This window comes from Vanacampus margaritifer, chromosome 18, assembly GCF_051991255.1.
Source record: "Vanacampus margaritifer isolate UIUO_Vmar chromosome 18, RoL_Vmar_1.0, whole genome shotgun sequence".
Classification (NCBI taxonomy): Eukaryota; Metazoa; Chordata; class Actinopteri; order Syngnathiformes; family Syngnathidae; genus Vanacampus; species Vanacampus margaritifer.
The window spans coordinates 3133019-3150331 of NC_135449.1; the positions used below are offsets into that span (position 1 = coordinate 3133019).

A 17313-nucleotide genomic window follows, 5' to 3' on the forward strand; every position below is an offset into this window, starting at 1 on the left:
GATTTTTTTTTTTTGCCGTCAGTGTCGCCCTCACGTGGGCGGAGTGCGTTGCGGTTTTTTTCCCCCTCCCTAAATGTAATTTGTATAGTTTATCATTTTAAATGCGAACTCTCCACAAGCATCAAAGCTTGAACACATTCAATTAAAAAAATAGTAAAAATTAAAATATATATTCTTCGATAGTTTAGTAGCCAGCGACTCATGAGCGGAAGTGCCTAGCCCCACTTCCGCTAGCTGCTCCGATGTCTTGAGCGTTTCATCAACTCGCTCCTGAGAAGGTTTGTATCGAAAATAGAGACGAGAAACTGTTTCGTTTGCGAACGTTATTGTAGAATTTTGTTTATTTGTGCGTGTAAAATGGTGGTCCCGTCGTCCACCAATTCAGTGTGCTTTGGCGGAGGCGGTATTATTAGCATTAGCCTACCTTACCTCAGTGAATGGGGCTAATATAAGCTAATCTCAGCTAAGTAAAAGGTGCATTTTTCGTTTTGGTTAGCCACTTAACTCCTAGATTAATAAATCAAGTCTGAATTTACTCATTATTACTATTCCAACAGTGTAACCTTGGCGCTTGTTGTTTAAAAGTCGACGATAGTCGTCAATGTTATGAACCAATGAGTGGTTTGCGCGTCATCTTTTAGTTTAGTTTAGTTTTTGAAAACAAGTCTAAATGTTGATTAATATTGACTTACTCGCAGGGGAAGTCAAGATGTCAGGTGCAGGGGGAGGAAAACGTCCCTCCGGGGGAGACAGTCCCCCCGGCCCACCTGAGAAGAAAAGCAAAAAGGAGGAGAAGACCACCACAACTCTCATTGAGCCCATTCGCATAGCAGGAGTCTCATCTACGGTGAGCCCATTTACACGGCAAATCTCCCTGCAATTGAATTCAGCATGGTCAAGCCTTTCTTCGTTGTTATGCAGGAGGAAATGGACATGAAAGTAATCCAGTTTAAGAATAAGAAGCTGAGTGAGCGCTTGGAGCAGCGGCAGGCGATGGAGGATGAGTTACGAGAGAAAATAGAGAAGCTAGAAAAGAGGCAAGCAACTGATGACACCACCCTGCTGATTGTAAACCGCTACTGGTCTGAGGTATTACGACACCAAACAATTGTTTTGCCGCAATCACTTAAATGATATATGATTAAAGAAGATGTTTTATTACAGCTGGAAGAAAAGATCCATGTTCTGCGCAAATGTATTGAACCAGAGACCCCGGTACCATCAAGCCCAGTCCCACCGCCTGCTCCACCTCCGGATCCTGTGCCCATGGAGACAGACAGCATCAATATCGCCTCACCAACCTCTGCTGTGCCTCCACCGCCACTGCCTGAGGCACAGAATGACAGAAAACAACCTGAGCATCAGCCGCAAGATGAAGTAACTAAAGAAAGGCATCAGGAGAATCCACAGCAGCCTCCACCACCTGATGGATCGGAACATTTAACCGCCACAGAACCCCCACGGGAATCAACCACAGGTTAGTTACTGACTACATTGTACTCTTTTCAATATTTCTGGCCAAACTTTTGATCTAATCATCAATTCTCGTGCATCAAAGCATTGTCACCGCCGCCTCCCCCACCGAGCGACAGCGCCAAAGGTTTCTTGGCCACGCTGGAGCACAGCAGCGAAGAGGAGGTCACGCTGCATCTCCAGGACCGCATGCTGTTCAGCAAGGACGCCATCGCCTGCCTCGTGTGCGTCTTTGACAGGCTGCACAGCTGCATCGAGGACATGTGCAAGCAGATCCAAGCTGCAGGTAAGGCAAACGTGTTCTGATGATGGTCACAGAGTTTCTTAAAGATGGAAACTTTCATTGGGAAGTAACGGGTAATTGTACAAAATTGTAGGCAGGTGGGTTTTTTTTAATAGGGAAGTTAAATATTTCATTTTAAAATTAACATGTTAAAACTCCACCTTTTATAACAGTAGTCCAAATAATGACGTGGCGAGTTCACAATAATCTGTCCAACTGACCGTCACCCAACAACGTTCCTTCTTTGCAGCGTGCGAGGACGAGAGCCTGGCCAGCGTGGGCGCCGTCAACCGCACTCTGCTGGACGAGAACCGCAGACTGCGAGACCAGGCCACCCTGCTGCAAGGCCGACATCACAAGACGTCCATGGAGGTGAGATGGCCCAGACACGCTCGGTTTGCGTCTCTTAATATATACGCGTCGCAATTAAGCAAGCGTTTAACCTCTCGCGACAGTACAACGAGTGGGTGGACAAGGTGACCAGCGCGGAGACCAAGGTGTCAGAAATGGAGACCACTGTGGAGGACCTGCAGTGGGACATTGAGAAACTCCGAAATAGGGAACAAAAGCTCAACAAGCACTTGGCGGAGGCCATGGAGCAGGTGCAGTTTTGTTATTTTGACTATGGGAATTGTGAAATCAGTCCGTCTCTCTTTGCAGTGTGTCTGTCTATTTTGGCGCTTTGGACGTGGCCATATTTGCTATCTTAAGGGCGTGTTCAACACTGAGAAACAGTAAGACCACGAGTGAAGAAAATTTAGGATACTCAAATAAATATACATATCATTAATTATAGCTTGATGATATCAACGTATATGATCATGTCAAAAAAAAAAAAGGCAGGACGGTGGGCTATTGTTCAGCATGTCTGCCTCACAGTTCTGGGGTTCGAATTCGGCACGGCATTTTAACCCTGAGCAAAAAATTCACTGTTTCAAAATTCCAGCTCTAAAATGACTTTTTTTTTTTTTTTTTAAATGGAGGCAATTAATACGCATAGGTATGAACGTGAGTGTAAGTGCTTGTCTGTCTATATTTGCCCTGTGAATTCCTGGCTGACCAGTCCAGAGTGTGTACCCCACCTCTCACCCTCAGTCATCTGGGATAAGCCCCAACTCACCCATGACTCTTTATGACGACATGCACTTTTGAAAGTTGATGTTTTCTCACCAAAATGTTATGTGGGAGCGTCATTCGAAAAATGCATTGCGACCATTTTTTTAAAAAAAAATTTAATGCCAGAGACAGGAAGCAAAAAAATCCAAATAAACAAAACTTAAACCCACTCTTCCTCAACGGGGTTAATGCATGAGATGCATCCGGTATGGATCAAGCAGCTTTTCCATAGCCGGGGGGGGTGCAGAAAAATGGCCGGATTGGTGGATTTAATAAAAACTATAAATCACAAATCCAATTTGCAGTGTTACTCTTAATATTTCATAAATGCTTTCTAACCTCTTGTCTGTTTGTGGTCTGCAGCTGAAGTCTGGCTACAGTAGCACCGGCAGTTCAGGCGGGCTCGCTGGAGGTCAAATTACATTAACCATTCAAAAGGTGAGTGCTTGTCAAAATGACCCCCCCCCCCCCCCCCCCTCCATTTTGCGTATCTTTCATTCATATAATTATTATTTTTTTGCTCCATTTGCAGTTTGAGAGTCTTAAAACAGAGCTGGAGCACATCCAGGAATTGGCCAACAGCCGCATGGCAGAGTTGGAGAAGCTGCAGGTGGAGCTCCAAGAGGCCGTGAGGGAGAGCGAGAAGCTCAAGGTGACGTCGACATTTCATGGCTGGCTTGTTAACCTCTTGCTTGTTGAAGTCCTCTTCCTAACGAGCTGCTACAGTTTGCATGCTCTCATAATACCCGCGAGGGTCGCCATTACGCTCTGGTGGGAATGCAAGTGCGCATTACATCAACTGGAGCGACTCCCAGCTTTTCAGCAACTTCTCATTGTGTTTGTTTTGCTCCCAACGGGGGCGGCCATGTTGACGAGCGGCCAGACAAACCGCAGCTCAAGCTAGATTTCATTTGATTAAACAAAGCAGGTGTGAGGAAAGTGGATGTTGAAATGGAGTGTTTGGGACACTCGGGCTGGGTCCGAAATCGCGCTTTAGTCATTGTGTAGTAGAGATACACGATATGTTTTTTTTCAGGCCCGATGCTGATTATTAGTAGTAAAGGAGGCTGATAGCTGATATTTGAAGCCAATATTAACTTTGAGTAAAAAAAAAAATTTTTTTTTAAAGGCGGGGTGGATATTAGCATAAAAAATTTAAATACAAATATCAATCTTTACTTTGTTGTAATGTTTTAAAGCATGTATATTTAATTTTTTTTCAGACTTTTAAAAATGTAGAATTTTTTGTTTTGTCTTAGACAATACCAAAATATAAAAATACCTGAAATCTTAAACTTACACATTTCTTTGTTTTAATGTTGATCAAAAACAAAAGGGTTCCCAGGGTCAGCAGCATCTTTTATAAAGTCAACTGAAAAATGAAATAAATAGTTCCCTGAGTTTAAAATGGTTTTAGATTTGCCTGGGGGCGGCATGGCTCAGTGGTAGAGTGGTCGCCTCCCAACCCAATAGTTGTAGGTTCGAGCACATGCTACTGTGACCAAGTCAAAGTACCCTTGAGCAAGTTGGTCCTGATGCTGCGTCATTAGTAGGCGAATGTAAGCTGGAAAAGCGCTATAGAAATGAAGTACCATTTACCATTTTAATCGGCCGTCAGATTTATAAAAAAATTAATTAAAAATTCGTCAAAATGCCCAATATCAGTTTGCCATTTTGTAGCGTTTGGATGTGTAGTGAGTAAATGAATGCATCTCACAATGCATCTTGAAAAGCAATACAGTGGATCCTCACTAATCGTTATAATTACACAACCACATGAACTGAGTTTTGGTATTTTTACTTCCCATCAAAAATATTTTTTACACCACAAAAACTTGCCCTTTGACCAGGGGTGTGTAGACTTTTTATATCCGCTCCATCTTGCGACTGACTGCCCCGCCGCTTCTCCCGTCCGCGCTCCAGATGGATTTGCGTAATATTCCGGAGGAGGTCGTGAAGGAGACGCTGGAGTACAAGTGTCTGCAGTCGCAGTTCTCGCTGCTCTACAACGAGTCCCTGGGAGTGAAAACCCAGCTGGACGAGGCTCGGGCGCTCCTGCTCACGGCCAAGAACGCCCACCTCAGACAGATTGAGCACATGGAGGTAGATCATCGTCGTTCCCAAAAGAATTGAAGCGCTTTCCTACGCAATTGCTATTTATTGCGACACGCCTGTACCTGCTAACTTTTGCGCATGTGACCCCCCCCCACCCCCCCCCCCCCCCCCCCAGAGTGACGAGCTGTCCCTTCAGAAGAAGCTTCGCACCGAAGTCATCCAGCTGGAGGACACGCTGGCTCAAGTGCGCAAAGAGTACGAGATGTTGCGCATCGAGTTTGAGCAAAATCTCGCCGCCAACGAGCAAGCGGGTACCGTACACGCACCAAAACGCAAAACATATCTTAACTTCATATTATGAAGTCTTGTCATTTTTTTTGCATTCATTTTATCTTATTTAACCCTGGAGAACCCAAGGACCATTTTCTTCTTTGGAAAATTATGAATTATACATTAAATGACTGCTATAAGTTCACTGAACACCAAAATATGTTTTTTTCAATTTTAACCCTGTTTTTTTTTACTAGCTCAGAGTTGCTAATTTATCAAAATATATATATAAAACATACTCCTAGGCATTCTTGATATGAAATAGATTAACAAAAAAAATTTTTACCATCTGATGGTTTGCTGAGAAGATGGTTTTGTTTGGATTGATTTCCAGCTCAACAAAACCGCATGTTGCCAGCCATCTTGTCACCACCACTCTGGCTCATGTAAGTGCAATATTCATCCACTAGATGGCCCCATGCAGGGGTCAGAAGTGGCACTCTGGACATTTGAAGTTAAATTTGTATTTAAAAAAAAAAAAGGCCAAATTTGACCCCGTGGGTTCTCCAGGGTATGAGTGTTATTTTTCTTATACCAAAACTTTACGTGAATAATTTTTGTTGTCATCTTCCGACAGATAAATGTATATTTTCCCATCCTGTCTGTCTGCCATCCTCATCCAGGACCGATCAACAGGGAGATGCGACACTTAATCAGCAGCCTTCAGAACCACAACCTGCAGCTGAAAGGGGACGTGCAGCGCTTCAAGAGGAAGCTGCGCGAAACCCAAATTGAAATCAACAAGGTAAGATGATCCTGAAGTTTGAAGAAGACGACGACGACGACAGCGGCTCTCAACCGATTTTATAATTTTTTATTTTGGTGACAGCTACGCTGCCTGAACAGCGACGCCGGCGTTCTAGTCCTGGAGGAGTCGAGCGGCGACACCACGGACGTGAAGAAAGAGGAAGACGAGGACCAAGAGGAGGAGGAGGAGCGGCGGAAGGAGCTGGAGAGGCAGCGCGCCCGCGAGAAGGAGCGGGAGGCCGAGCGGGAACGCGAGCGGGAACGCGAGCGCGAGAGGCAGCGCAGCGACGAGCTGAAGAGGAAAGACTCGGACACCTTGAAGATGCTCAGAGTCGAGCTCAAGTACGTCCGCGCCGACGCCATTTTGAATCGTGTTGTTTGAACCTGCCGTTGGGGGGTAACATCTTCTGGGTTTGTCGGTCTTCAGGAAAGCTCAGGAGTCCCAGAAGGAGATGAAGCTCCTGCTGGACATGTACAAATCGGCGCCAAAGGAGCAGAGGGACAAAGTGCAGCTCATGGCGGCTGAACGCAAATCCAAAGCAGAGGTCTGTTTTTTGTTTTCTTTTCTCCATCTTTATCCTTTTACTCATTGCAAATGGGGATGGGCGATATCAACCATAAAATAAAATCTCAGGAGTTTTTTTTCCCCACACATTTTTTTTCTCTTCACATTTGCTTATAAATAATTTCTCTCTCCCACTTGTTTTTTTTTTATCAATTTTTTTTTTAGCATAATTCCAATTAGGGCTGTCCAATTATTTGAAATTCTATTATAATTTCAATGATTACACTCCACAATTACAAATTCAGCAACATCATAAAAAGAAAGATTATTAATACTAAATTGTAGTTTCAATTTATACATTTGCCCCTTTTTTTTAATTTTAAAATAACTATTTTAATAAATTTTGTTTCATGCAAAAGGAACTTTCATAATTAGTGTTTCAAATAATTTGATTTGTCTTAATATTTTTTATGTTTAAACATTTTCTTATTTTGTACCAAAAAATAAATGATCATCCTAATCGTGATTTCAATTATTAGCAAAATAATTGTGATTAATATTTTCTTCATAATCGAGCAGCCCCTAATTCCAATTGCTCATTTTGGCACAACAGCATTGTTTAGTAGTGATGGCAGCATCGTGCTTTGGGGCACAAAACCTTCAGGCTTCTGCTAGTAAGAAGAAGGGAAAAAAAAGTCTGAAAAAGCCTACTAGAGCAAAATCCAGCCTTTTTTGATCCATCTGAGGGGGCGGCCATTTTGCCACTTGCTGTCGACTGAAGATGACATCAATGTTGCTCAGGTGTCAGGTAACAACCAATCACAGCTCAGCTTCAGAAAACAAGTGAGCAATCACAGCTCAGGTCGTTTCCTGAGCAACTGTGATGTCATCTTTAGGCGACAGCAAGTGTAAAAATGGCCGCCCGCTCAGATAGCTAAAAACAGCTGGATTAAAACAACGCGATTTTTTTTCTTCAAGTTGCACAAGGTTATAGGTCACAATGACGCCATCACACACACAAAAAATTGACTTGAGTGTTCCACATTTCCCATCACGTGCGTCCACTAGGTGGAGGAATTGCGGATGCGAGTGCGCGAGCTGGAGGAGCGCGAGAGGAAGGAGAGCAAGAAGCTGGCGGACGAAGACGCCCTGAGGAAGATCCGAGTGGCGGAAGAGACCATCGAGCATCTGCAGAAGAAGCTCGGCGCCACCAAGCAGGTATTCAATCAACACACGCGCACGCCCGGCTTCGAGATGGAGCACGTGGACTGGGTTCAACATGATGCAATAGTAAAGGGAGGGGCTGTCCAATGACCTCGATGCCTCTGACTGGGGGGGGGGGGAGTAGAAAAACAGCTTGTAGCGGGTTGGAGGGGGGCGAAAACTTTTGGGGTGTGCCTCTCTGGTGTAACTATGTCCAAGTCTCTCAGGTCAGGCAATGGCTGTCGTGAAATGTGGACTCGCCAAAAACGAGATCTCGCAGAGGTCAAGTGTCGCTTGCGCAATGTTGTCATTGTTAAACCCGAGCCACCGGGACATAACGGACACACCCACATTAGCTCATGTCCTACTCTTGATATTAAAACGCTCGTACCTTTTGACCTTACAATGTTTTAGTGCGGCAATGTGGAACCGCAGCAGCCCCCCCCCCCCCCCCAATCCCCCATTGAAGTCCTCTGAGGGCCATACATTACAAATGCATGAGGAAAAAAAAGACAATTCAAAACAAATGTTGCATATCGTGAGGATTTGTGAGTAAAATATTTGTGGAAGATTTTGTTTAACGCTTCCTCTGAGGTTTTCTGTCTTTTTAGAATTGCTTGGCAGTTCCGATTATCGTTCTTGTGGGTCGTAGGTTCTCTTTTCGTGTGCTGGTGAAGACTGCCGTGGTCAGTTGTCGTTTTGAACACGCGCTTACCTACATATGGGGACCTGCACACCAATAAAACTAAAATATGACACTAATTACTTCTACCTACCAATAGCTTTGGGCTGATTTAAAAATTGCGACATATCACATAAAGCTGTCAATCCTGCCTTTGTGCTGCATTTCTAGCTCTTTAATATTTTTTACAATCTGATTATCCCATCGATAAATCAAGTAATCAATTTTTTTTTATTGTTATTAAACAAAATGCGCATGTGAGGTGCAGGTTTTATCGCTGGCCACTTGGTGTCACCACCCTCACATTCCACTTTAAAAGTATCTGCCAGTGTGTGTCTTTAAAAGGTGGTGCATGGCCTGGTGAGTGACGTGGGTGTCAGTGAATGAGTGTGTAGAGTTGGCTGTTGTTAGCAGCTAGGTGCCAAACCGTTAGCTCGTCTGCGTGTGCCTGGGCGTCACTTGGATAAGGGTGTGCGTAAAAATCTATTCTCACAAGAATCTCATCTAGTACGATTTCAGAATCGATTTTAAATGTCCCAAAATCGATTTTATTTAAATAATTCTATACCGTTTCGCCCTTGTTTGTGTGTGCCTTTATTGCGAGCGCTGTTCATGTTGTACACAATTTGGCCACTTAGGGGCAGTGTTGTAGCCACGTTAGAGAGTAGAAGGAAAAAGTCACGATCAAGTTATTCCAATAAAAGTATATATTTTATTTTATTTTTTTGCAGAGTAGAAAGAGCATATGTCTGTTCTCTGTTATGCAGTGCATGTCAACTAGCGTAGCTAATATTAGCGTGGCTAAATATTTCATTTCATTTAATTCAATTGAATGTGGTTATGTTCCTTGGTATTCTGCTGGGAAAAACTACTAATTCTCAAAGGGGTGCACATGTTTAACTGCGTCCTTGGAGAAACGCATCCCAGGACCTAAAATGTTGCCGAACCCCCATTTGATGAGCTCAACGAGAGACGTTCGCTTTTCGAGTAGCCCGCGGCACCTTCTGCTTGGGAGGTCCAGTCCGACTCGCGCGGTCCCGATTTCTCAAGCGCACAATAACTCCGGATGGTTTACATTTGTTCAACCTAATTCTCTTGCTGCCAAAATCCGGTTGTTCAAAAACAAAAAGATCTAATATAGACGTTTCTTGAGTTGTCGTTACAGGCTTTGCCCGTGACCAGCAGAAAAGCAAACCAATCAAATTTGTGGTTTTGTTGTGAGGGTGCAGAAATCTCGTCGGAAGCAGGCAGCGTAACGGCACGACTGTTGTGTGTGTGTGCGTGTGCGTGTGTGTGGAGGAGGAGGAGGCGCTGCTGAGCGAGATGGACGTGACGGGCCAGGCCTTCGAGGACATGCAGGAGCAGAACAGCCGGCTGTTGCTGCAACTGCGCGAGAAGGACGACGCCAACTTCAAGCTGATGAGCGAGCGCATCAAATCCAACCAGATCTACAAGCTGCTCAAGGAGGAGAAGGAGGAGCTGGCCGACCAGGTCCTCACCTTCAAGACGCAGGTGCGAGGCCAGACTGGATGACGTCACTCGGATAGGGCTGGCCCATATTGCCTTAATTCATTCGAACCCAAAATACCTTTTTTTTAACTCTTTGACTGCCAAAAACGTTAAATAACGTTTAGTAAAATCCTATGGAGGAGTGCCAAAGACGTTAAGACGTTTGTTTCAAAACAGGTGAAACTAACCATTTTCTATTGTTGATTACTGAAAAACGGAATAAGGTAGAAACAAACTTTTTTTTCTGATGAAAGATGAGAGTCCAATCTTTCATTTGGTAGTATGTGCGTTTCCATAGTCCAAACACAACATTTTCTGTGGACCTTGAAAGATCAGTCAAAATGCTTAAATCGGCTGGCACTGGCGACAACCCGTTTCTGAAAACGTCTGGCAGTCAAAGAGTTAATACTTTGTCCTTCACTCCCAAAAACATATTTAGAAAAACTAAAATATACTTCTTCTTTTTTTCTAATGAAAGAAGACTCTAATCTTTCTTTTGGTAGGTTCCATGTTTTTATAGCAATAGAAAACAATAGTTTGTGGGCCTTTCATCAGCCAAAATCCAGTAAACCAGCCGGGAGCGAAGGAGGTTGCTTCGGTGAAAATGGCTGCGAGTCAATGAGTTAAAGGACAAGTCACCACACACAAATTTTTTTTTTTTAAATGTTGTATTTGCAACCACGACATTTTGATTAATGTTGTGTTTGATAAGGGTCCAGAATCCACCTGTTTATATCCATTTCATAAGGCAGCCATTTTGCTATTTGCCATCGACTGAAAAATGACATCACAGTTGTTCGGGGTTAAGTAAAACCAATCACGGCTGAGCTTCAGAAAGCAGGTGAGCCATGATTGGTTGAGAACATATATTGTGCAGCTCAAACATCAAATTATTATTTTTAGGGCAAATGAACACAATTAACATTGCTGATATTATAAATATTTAACATTTTGACCTTTTTCTTGATGTACTGATGAATTTTTGTTTTACTGTCCCGCTATTGTTTTTATTTGTATTTTATTTTCTCCCTAAGTTGCTAGTCCGACCTCTGTCCAAAGTATCCTGAGCCCAAGTACCTATTCTGGTGTTTTGCTACTGTATGTTTCACGTTAGCATAGCGGTTAGCATAGCGCCACCACTTTGCCCTGTCGTCTCATCTTGCGCTTTGCGGTGCACAATTAGCTACTCCTTGTCCTTTTAGTGAAAACAATACTTGGGTGTAATTGTAGCTTCTTTGCCGCGCTAGCTGAATGGAGCAAGTTAGCTTAGCGTCTAGCATTTCGCTTGTCGTACCTCAGCAGTCGGGAAGCAGGACGCGCTTGAAGGCATTTTCACACCGATGCCGATATGAGGACGACATTAACGAACGTGATTTTAAAAATCAACTCCATTTATAGTCAACTGAATATATTGCACACCCTTAATTATAAAAAAAAAAAGGTTTAGAATTGCCTGTAGATGTCAACATGGCACCATTGGAAGCTCCTCAATACACTTCAACGTAGTTCTTGGCAGCAAGCCGCCACCAGATGGAGCCAAAGCAACACTTTGATTGCTTTAGCCAGTACAAAAAAAAAAAAAAAGCTTCTTCACCTCCCAAAAAGCAAACAAAAAAAAATGCTAATGTGGTCGTTTTTTTTTTGTTTTTTTTTCCTTCCTTGACAGGTGGATGCTCAGCTGCTGGTGGTGCAGAAGTTGGAGGAAAAAGAGGGTGTTCTTCAAAGCGCGCTGGCCACTCTGGAGAAGGAGCTTTCGCTCAGGACTCAAGCGCTGGAACTCAACAAGAGGAAGGTGAGGCCTGCTCGTACCCGTGACTCACTAACGAGCGCACACCAGATGGAGCAACTTGAATAATTGCTTGCATCCTGATGCTCGCTCGTCACTAAACATTCCTTTGTTTATAGTCCTGGCTGTGTCATTAGGCTGGAAGTGGGTAGAAAAAGTCTACACACCCCTGCTCAAATGCAGGTTTGATGAGCCACAAATAAAGTATGATTACATTCTCATAACATAACTTTTTTTTCTGTAAAATTATGAATTTGTTTTGGTAACGATGTGACTTTTCTTTAAAAAAGAAAAAAAGTCAACCTTTTTAATTCCTATGGAATTTATGGGGAACATGTGTTAATATTATGATGGGGGTCCGTGGGAAAATGTCTCCCAGGACCCCAAATGTTTGAAAAGCCTTCAGCATACGTTCGAGAAAGCTTGTTACAAGAGTGACATTGTTGTTGTTGCTTTTTTTTTTTCTTCTTCTCCTTCCTGCCCCAGGCGGTGGAGGCCGCACAGCTGGCCGAGGACCAGAAGGTGCAGCTGGAGCACACGCAGGCTAAACTCAAGGAGATCCAGGTCGCCGTCGCCGAGAACCGCACGGCCCGCGAGAGGGAGAGCAGCAACCTCAAGCGGGCGCAGGTAGCGTCGCGTGAACTCCTTTTCCGTTTCTTTTGGCGCTCTCGGACGTGATGAGCAACTTTGTTCCGTTTTCTTTGGAAGTCTTTGTAGTTTAACATTTGGTATCAGGAACTTCGGAGTGGTCATTTTTACGGAATCAAAAGCTCTTAGATTTCATCAAAGTGGCCTTTAAAAAAAAAAAAAAAAAAAAAAAGCTCTTAAAAAGTCTGGAATGTGCCTTCATCAAGTCCGTGCAGACTCTTGCAGTAAAAGAAAACCAGCCATAAAGATAGAAGAAAGAATCCGCATACAAAAAAATGAAGAATCAAATGGTGATTTTTTTTATTTATTTTTTTTTTAAATTATGATTTGGATAAAGATGTGTACGACAGCTTATTAGGGCCACGTATGCATATATATTTTTTAGAGTTTGGGGGAAATATTCCAAGAAAAAAACAAGTTCAAGTTTTTTTAGGGGCGGGGCAATATTCAGGGGGAAAAAACTTGACTTTAAGTGGCAAATTATTTGAGAGAAAAAAATTGCAAATCTGCCACTTTATAGTTGCAAATTTCCGATTTTTTTCCTCACAAAAAAATTGCCACTTTAAAAAAATTGTAAAGACAAATCATAGATTATATGGGGCACATATAAATATATATATTTTTTAGATGGTAGGGGAAATATTCAGAGAAAAAAAATTTCACAAATTGTTTCAAGTTTTTCCTTGCAAATTTGCCACTTTATAAAGTGGCAAATTTTTTGTGAGGAAAAAAATCGGAAATTTGCAACTACAAAGTGGCAGATTTGCAATTTTTTGCCACTTAAAGTCAAGTTTTTTTCCCCTGAATATTGCCCCGCCCCTAAAAAATTTTTTTTTTATACGTGTCCCTAATACGTCGTCGTAGATGTGCTTGTTGCGCCACTTTTTTTTTTTTTTTTTGCCTATCCCAACTGCAAGATTCGAACCTGAAACTTCAAAACTGCGAGGCAGACATGTTATCCACCAGCGCACTGTGCCGCGTGCAGATGTTTCCACACGAAATCAATATTGTGTTCCCCTCGCGCGCGTCCCAGGAGGATCTTTCCAGGCTGAGGCGGAAGCTGGAGAAACAGAAGAAGGTGGAGGTGTACTCGGACGCCGACGAGATCCTGCAGGAGGAAATCAACCAGTACAAGGTGCGAGAAATGCGAGGTGGGGGGGGGGGGGGTGTTTTTCTCCCTGCTATCACGTTGCGTTTGTGTGTGTGCGCGCAGGCCAAGTTGCGCTGCCCGTGTTGCAACACGCGTGACAAGGACACGGTGCTCACCAAGTGTTTCCACGTCTTCTGCTACGAGTGCCTGAAGATGCGCTACGACACGCGCCAGCGAAAATGCCCCAAGTGCAACTGCGCCTTCGGGGCCAACGACTTTCACCGCATCTACATCACCTAAAAAAGGAAAAAAAAAATAGAAATTCAACACGGCCATTCAAAGGGATGAGCGTTTTTTTCTTCGTCTGCTCTTTGGACGTTTTTTTTTTTAATTTTATTTTTTAGCGCAACCGTGGGACAAACGTGACCAAACGTGTGGTTTGTAGTTGAATAAAGAGCGGTGGGAAAGCCAAGCGTGCTCGTTCCGCGTCCAGCTGCTTTCTTCTCACCTCCGACCTGGCGGCAGGAATTCCAAACGCATCTTGAAGCATTTCTTTGCATTCCGGAAATGAAACGAGTCGGATTCAAGGTCCTTGCGTGTGACATGTTTTTAATTTATAGAGCGCGGCGCGCACGCACGCACATTAGTGACATCATGGTGGAGCTGCTATACCGTCCGGCGGCTGACGAGTCTGGAGAGAGCAGTTTGGCACGCAGTCAGCGAATACGACACTCTTTGCATCACTTTGGCTGGGCTGAGCGTGTGCGCGTGTTAGGGTTGTGCATGTGTATCTTGTTTCTGTTTTTGTGATGTGTGTGTGTCTGTCATGGCTGTGTTTTTAATTTGTGTGTGTTTTTTTTTTTTTTGGTGTGTGTACGTGTGTTGTTTTGTTGTGTTTTTGTGGGGCTTTTTGTTGTTGTGCTGTTTAATTTTTGTATCTGTTTTTGTGTATCTGTTTTTGTGTATGTTGTGATATGGTGTTTTTTTTTTTTTTTTTTTCGTTTTGTGTGTGTGGTTTGTTTGTGTGCACCTGTATTGTGTGTTTTTATTTTGTTCCAGTGTGTGTGAATGTTTTGTGTTATGTGTTTTGTATGTGCATGTTTTTTTTTTTCGTGTTTGTGTGCACTTTGTTTCTTTCCTTTGTTACTAATTTGTTTGTGTTTGGGTTTTTTTGTGTGCCTCTGTATTTTCTTTCATGTGTGTGCGTTTGGTGTGTGTCTGTTAGACTTTTCTATTTGTTTTTTCATGCTTTTGTTGATGTGCTTTTTTTTTTATTTTTTTAATGACATGTTTGTTTCATGATTGTTGTGTGTTTTATGCATTTGTTAGTGTGTGTGCGTGCGCTAGCGTTTGCTTTTGTGTTTTTTCTGGTGTTCGTGTGTGTCTGTTTTGTGTGTTTCTTTTGGCTATCTGTTTTTGTGTATGTTGTAACTGTATTGTATGTGTTTGGTTTTGTGTTTGTTGCGTTTTTGTGTTGTTTTTTGGGGTGCTTTTGCTCCCGTGTGTGACACGTTTGTGTGCGTTTTGCATTTGTTACTATTGTGTGTGTTTGCGTGTTTTCTCTCATGTGTGTTTGGTGTGTGTCTGTTACACTTGTTTCCATTTTGTGTTTTTTTTTCGTGCTTTTGTTTATGTGCATTTTCTTGCATGGTTTTTCTTTGTGTGTTTCTGTGTGCGTTTTACGTTTCATGCTTTTAACTTTTTTGTGTCTGTGTCCTGTTGTGTTTTTGTGTGTGTTAATGCGCACTGATGTTTGCGTTTTTTCTGATCTTTGTGTTTAACTTCTGTGTGTCTGTTTCGTGTGTTTCATTTGTGTATCCGTTTTTGTGTATGTTGTGATGTGTGTGTTTCTGTCATGGCTGTGTTTTTGTTTACTTTGTGTTATTTTTCTGTGTGTGGTTGGAGTTTGTGTGTACCTGTGTGTGTGTTTTGTTTCATTCGTGAGTTTGTTGCGCTTTTTGTGTGTATTTGTATGTACGTCTGTTTTTTGTTTTCGCGATTGTGTTTGTGCGCATTTTGTTGTGTTGTTTCTTTCCTTTACTATTTTGTGTGTGGGTTGAGTTTGTGTGTGCCTTTATGTGTTGGGTGTAGGTCTCTGTTGCACTTTTTTTCTAATTTGTGTTTTTTTTCTGTGTGCATGTTTTCTTGCATGTGTGTGTTAGTGTGCATTTTGTGTTGTGCATTTCAAGCTTTTACTTATTTGTGTGTCCTGTGTTTTGTGCATTTGTTACCTTGTTTGATGTGTGTGTTGGTCCCGTTGCCATGGCGCCCCCGGGGCGAGTTTGACACAACATCTGCAGCTTATAGTGGCTCATTACAGTTTGAAATGGCATCAGTGGAAAGTCAGCACATATGGGCGTCCGCTGCGCAGCTCCAGGTCGTCCTAAAGGTCGAGTAGAAAAACATCTGCGCGAGGACATTCTTCAGGCGTCATTAATGCGATGAGCCTCCTTTTTCCTCCGCCTCCTCCCGCTCGCCGGCCGATGTGAACGTTTGCTGGGAGGTTGGCTCGCGTCTGTTTGACGTTAGAACTTGTGGGAAAGGCAGTTCACACCATGTTGTGCAAGAACGCTTCCAGACTTTACTGAGAGGGGGGGGGGGGAAGAAAAGTTAATTCAGCATTTGGGAACAGTTACATCAACGTTCCAGGAGACTTTATTATAATGTAGACTTAAAAAAAAAAATTGTGATATAACTGGAGGCTGTGCATTTGGTACCTAGAACAACTTAACCGACTTAATTCAACACTGTCATGTCACCATAATAGGAAACAGCAAAACTGCTTCATAGCAGTTATTTTGTTGTTGTTGAGTAACGTAACATCCCTGTTTGGCAGAAACCTCACAACTCTAAAATCACAACTTTTCACACACAAAAAAAACACAGCAATTGTTTTGTTGCTTAAGGGTTAACAAATGGTTTTCAAGCTATTTTCAGCATTTTTAATTGGTTAACATTGTGTCAAAGTAACAGTTAATGGGAACAGACCAATAGTAATGAGTTGTGAAAAATATCTAATTTTGGATTTATGAGGTTCCTGCCTTATGCTGCATTCGAGGATGGTCGGAAGTCGGATGTATCAGAGTTGTTTTTTCCTACTTCCGACCTGAAATCGTTGGGGGTGAAAGTAAAAACAAAACAAAATGGCGGATGGTGATAAATGTTTATTTCGGTCTTCAAAATTCATTTTGACCTCCAGCAAACTTACCTTCTCGCAATTCTGTGTCATTTATTGCTTTTAATCTTATTTCATAAGCATTCCATACAGTTTAGTAGTTCACTGTATAATTTCATGCACGGATATACCGGCATATTGTCACGTACGTCAAGTTATGTCGAATATTTATGAATGAAGAAAGCTATTTAGTTTTACACTCTAGTAAATTGTGTTTTACCATTCACGGTGTGTGTTTCCAAAGGGGTCGCCATTGTAGAGTGACGTCACATTATGGTCCGTCGTGAAGTCGGGACTTCGCAATTGGAATTTCCGAGTTCATGGGGGCGTACCCGTACACACTTCCTGGTTTGAACTCGGAAAAGTCCAACTTCCGACCATCTGCAAATGCAGCAAAAGGACACCGACTTCACCGACGTACTATAATGTGACGTCACTCTACAATGGCGGCACACAGAAAACAGAGCGTGAATGGTAAAACACAAAAACTCGAGTATAAAACTAGATAGATTTCTTCATTCATAAATATTCGACATAACTTGACGTAACACAACGTACCTCCCTGTATGAAATTATACAGTGAACTACTAAACTGTATGGAATGCTTATGAAATAAGATTAAAAACAGTAAATGAAGCAAAATTGCGAGAAAGCAAGTTTGCTGGAGGTCAAAATGAATTTTGAGAACTAAAATTAAAAAACTATTTATCA

General features: G+C 42.6%; 1 protein-coding gene across 2 annotated transcripts; it reads left to right on the plus strand.

Annotated features, from left to right (window-relative positions):
• The first annotated feature begins 22 nt into the window (after positions 1-22).
• Positions 23-13904, plus strand: rnf40 (ring finger protein 40). 2 transcript variants are annotated; one of them, XM_077551805.1, is made up of 20 exons: positions 23-278; positions 699-847; positions 922-1089; positions 1165-1477; positions 1559-1759; positions 2007-2128; positions 2212-2358; positions 3236-3310; positions 3405-3524; positions 4796-4975; positions 5103-5238; positions 5881-6002; positions 6087-6346; positions 6432-6549; positions 7578-7727; positions 9694-9906; positions 11570-11695; positions 12176-12316; positions 13371-13472; positions 13551-13904. In XM_077551805.1, exons 2-20 carry the CDS (start codon positions 710-712, stop codon positions 13725-13727), a joined length of 3009 nt encoding a protein of 1002 aa, XP_077407931.1. In that variant the 5' UTR covers positions 23-278; positions 699-709; the 3' UTR covers positions 13728-13904. The 2 variants fall into 2 exon arrangements, with proteins under 2 accessions (XP_077407931.1, XP_077407932.1); XM_077551806.1 differs by having other exon boundaries at positions 9697-9906.
• The last annotated feature ends 3409 nt before the right edge of the window (positions 13905-17313 follow it).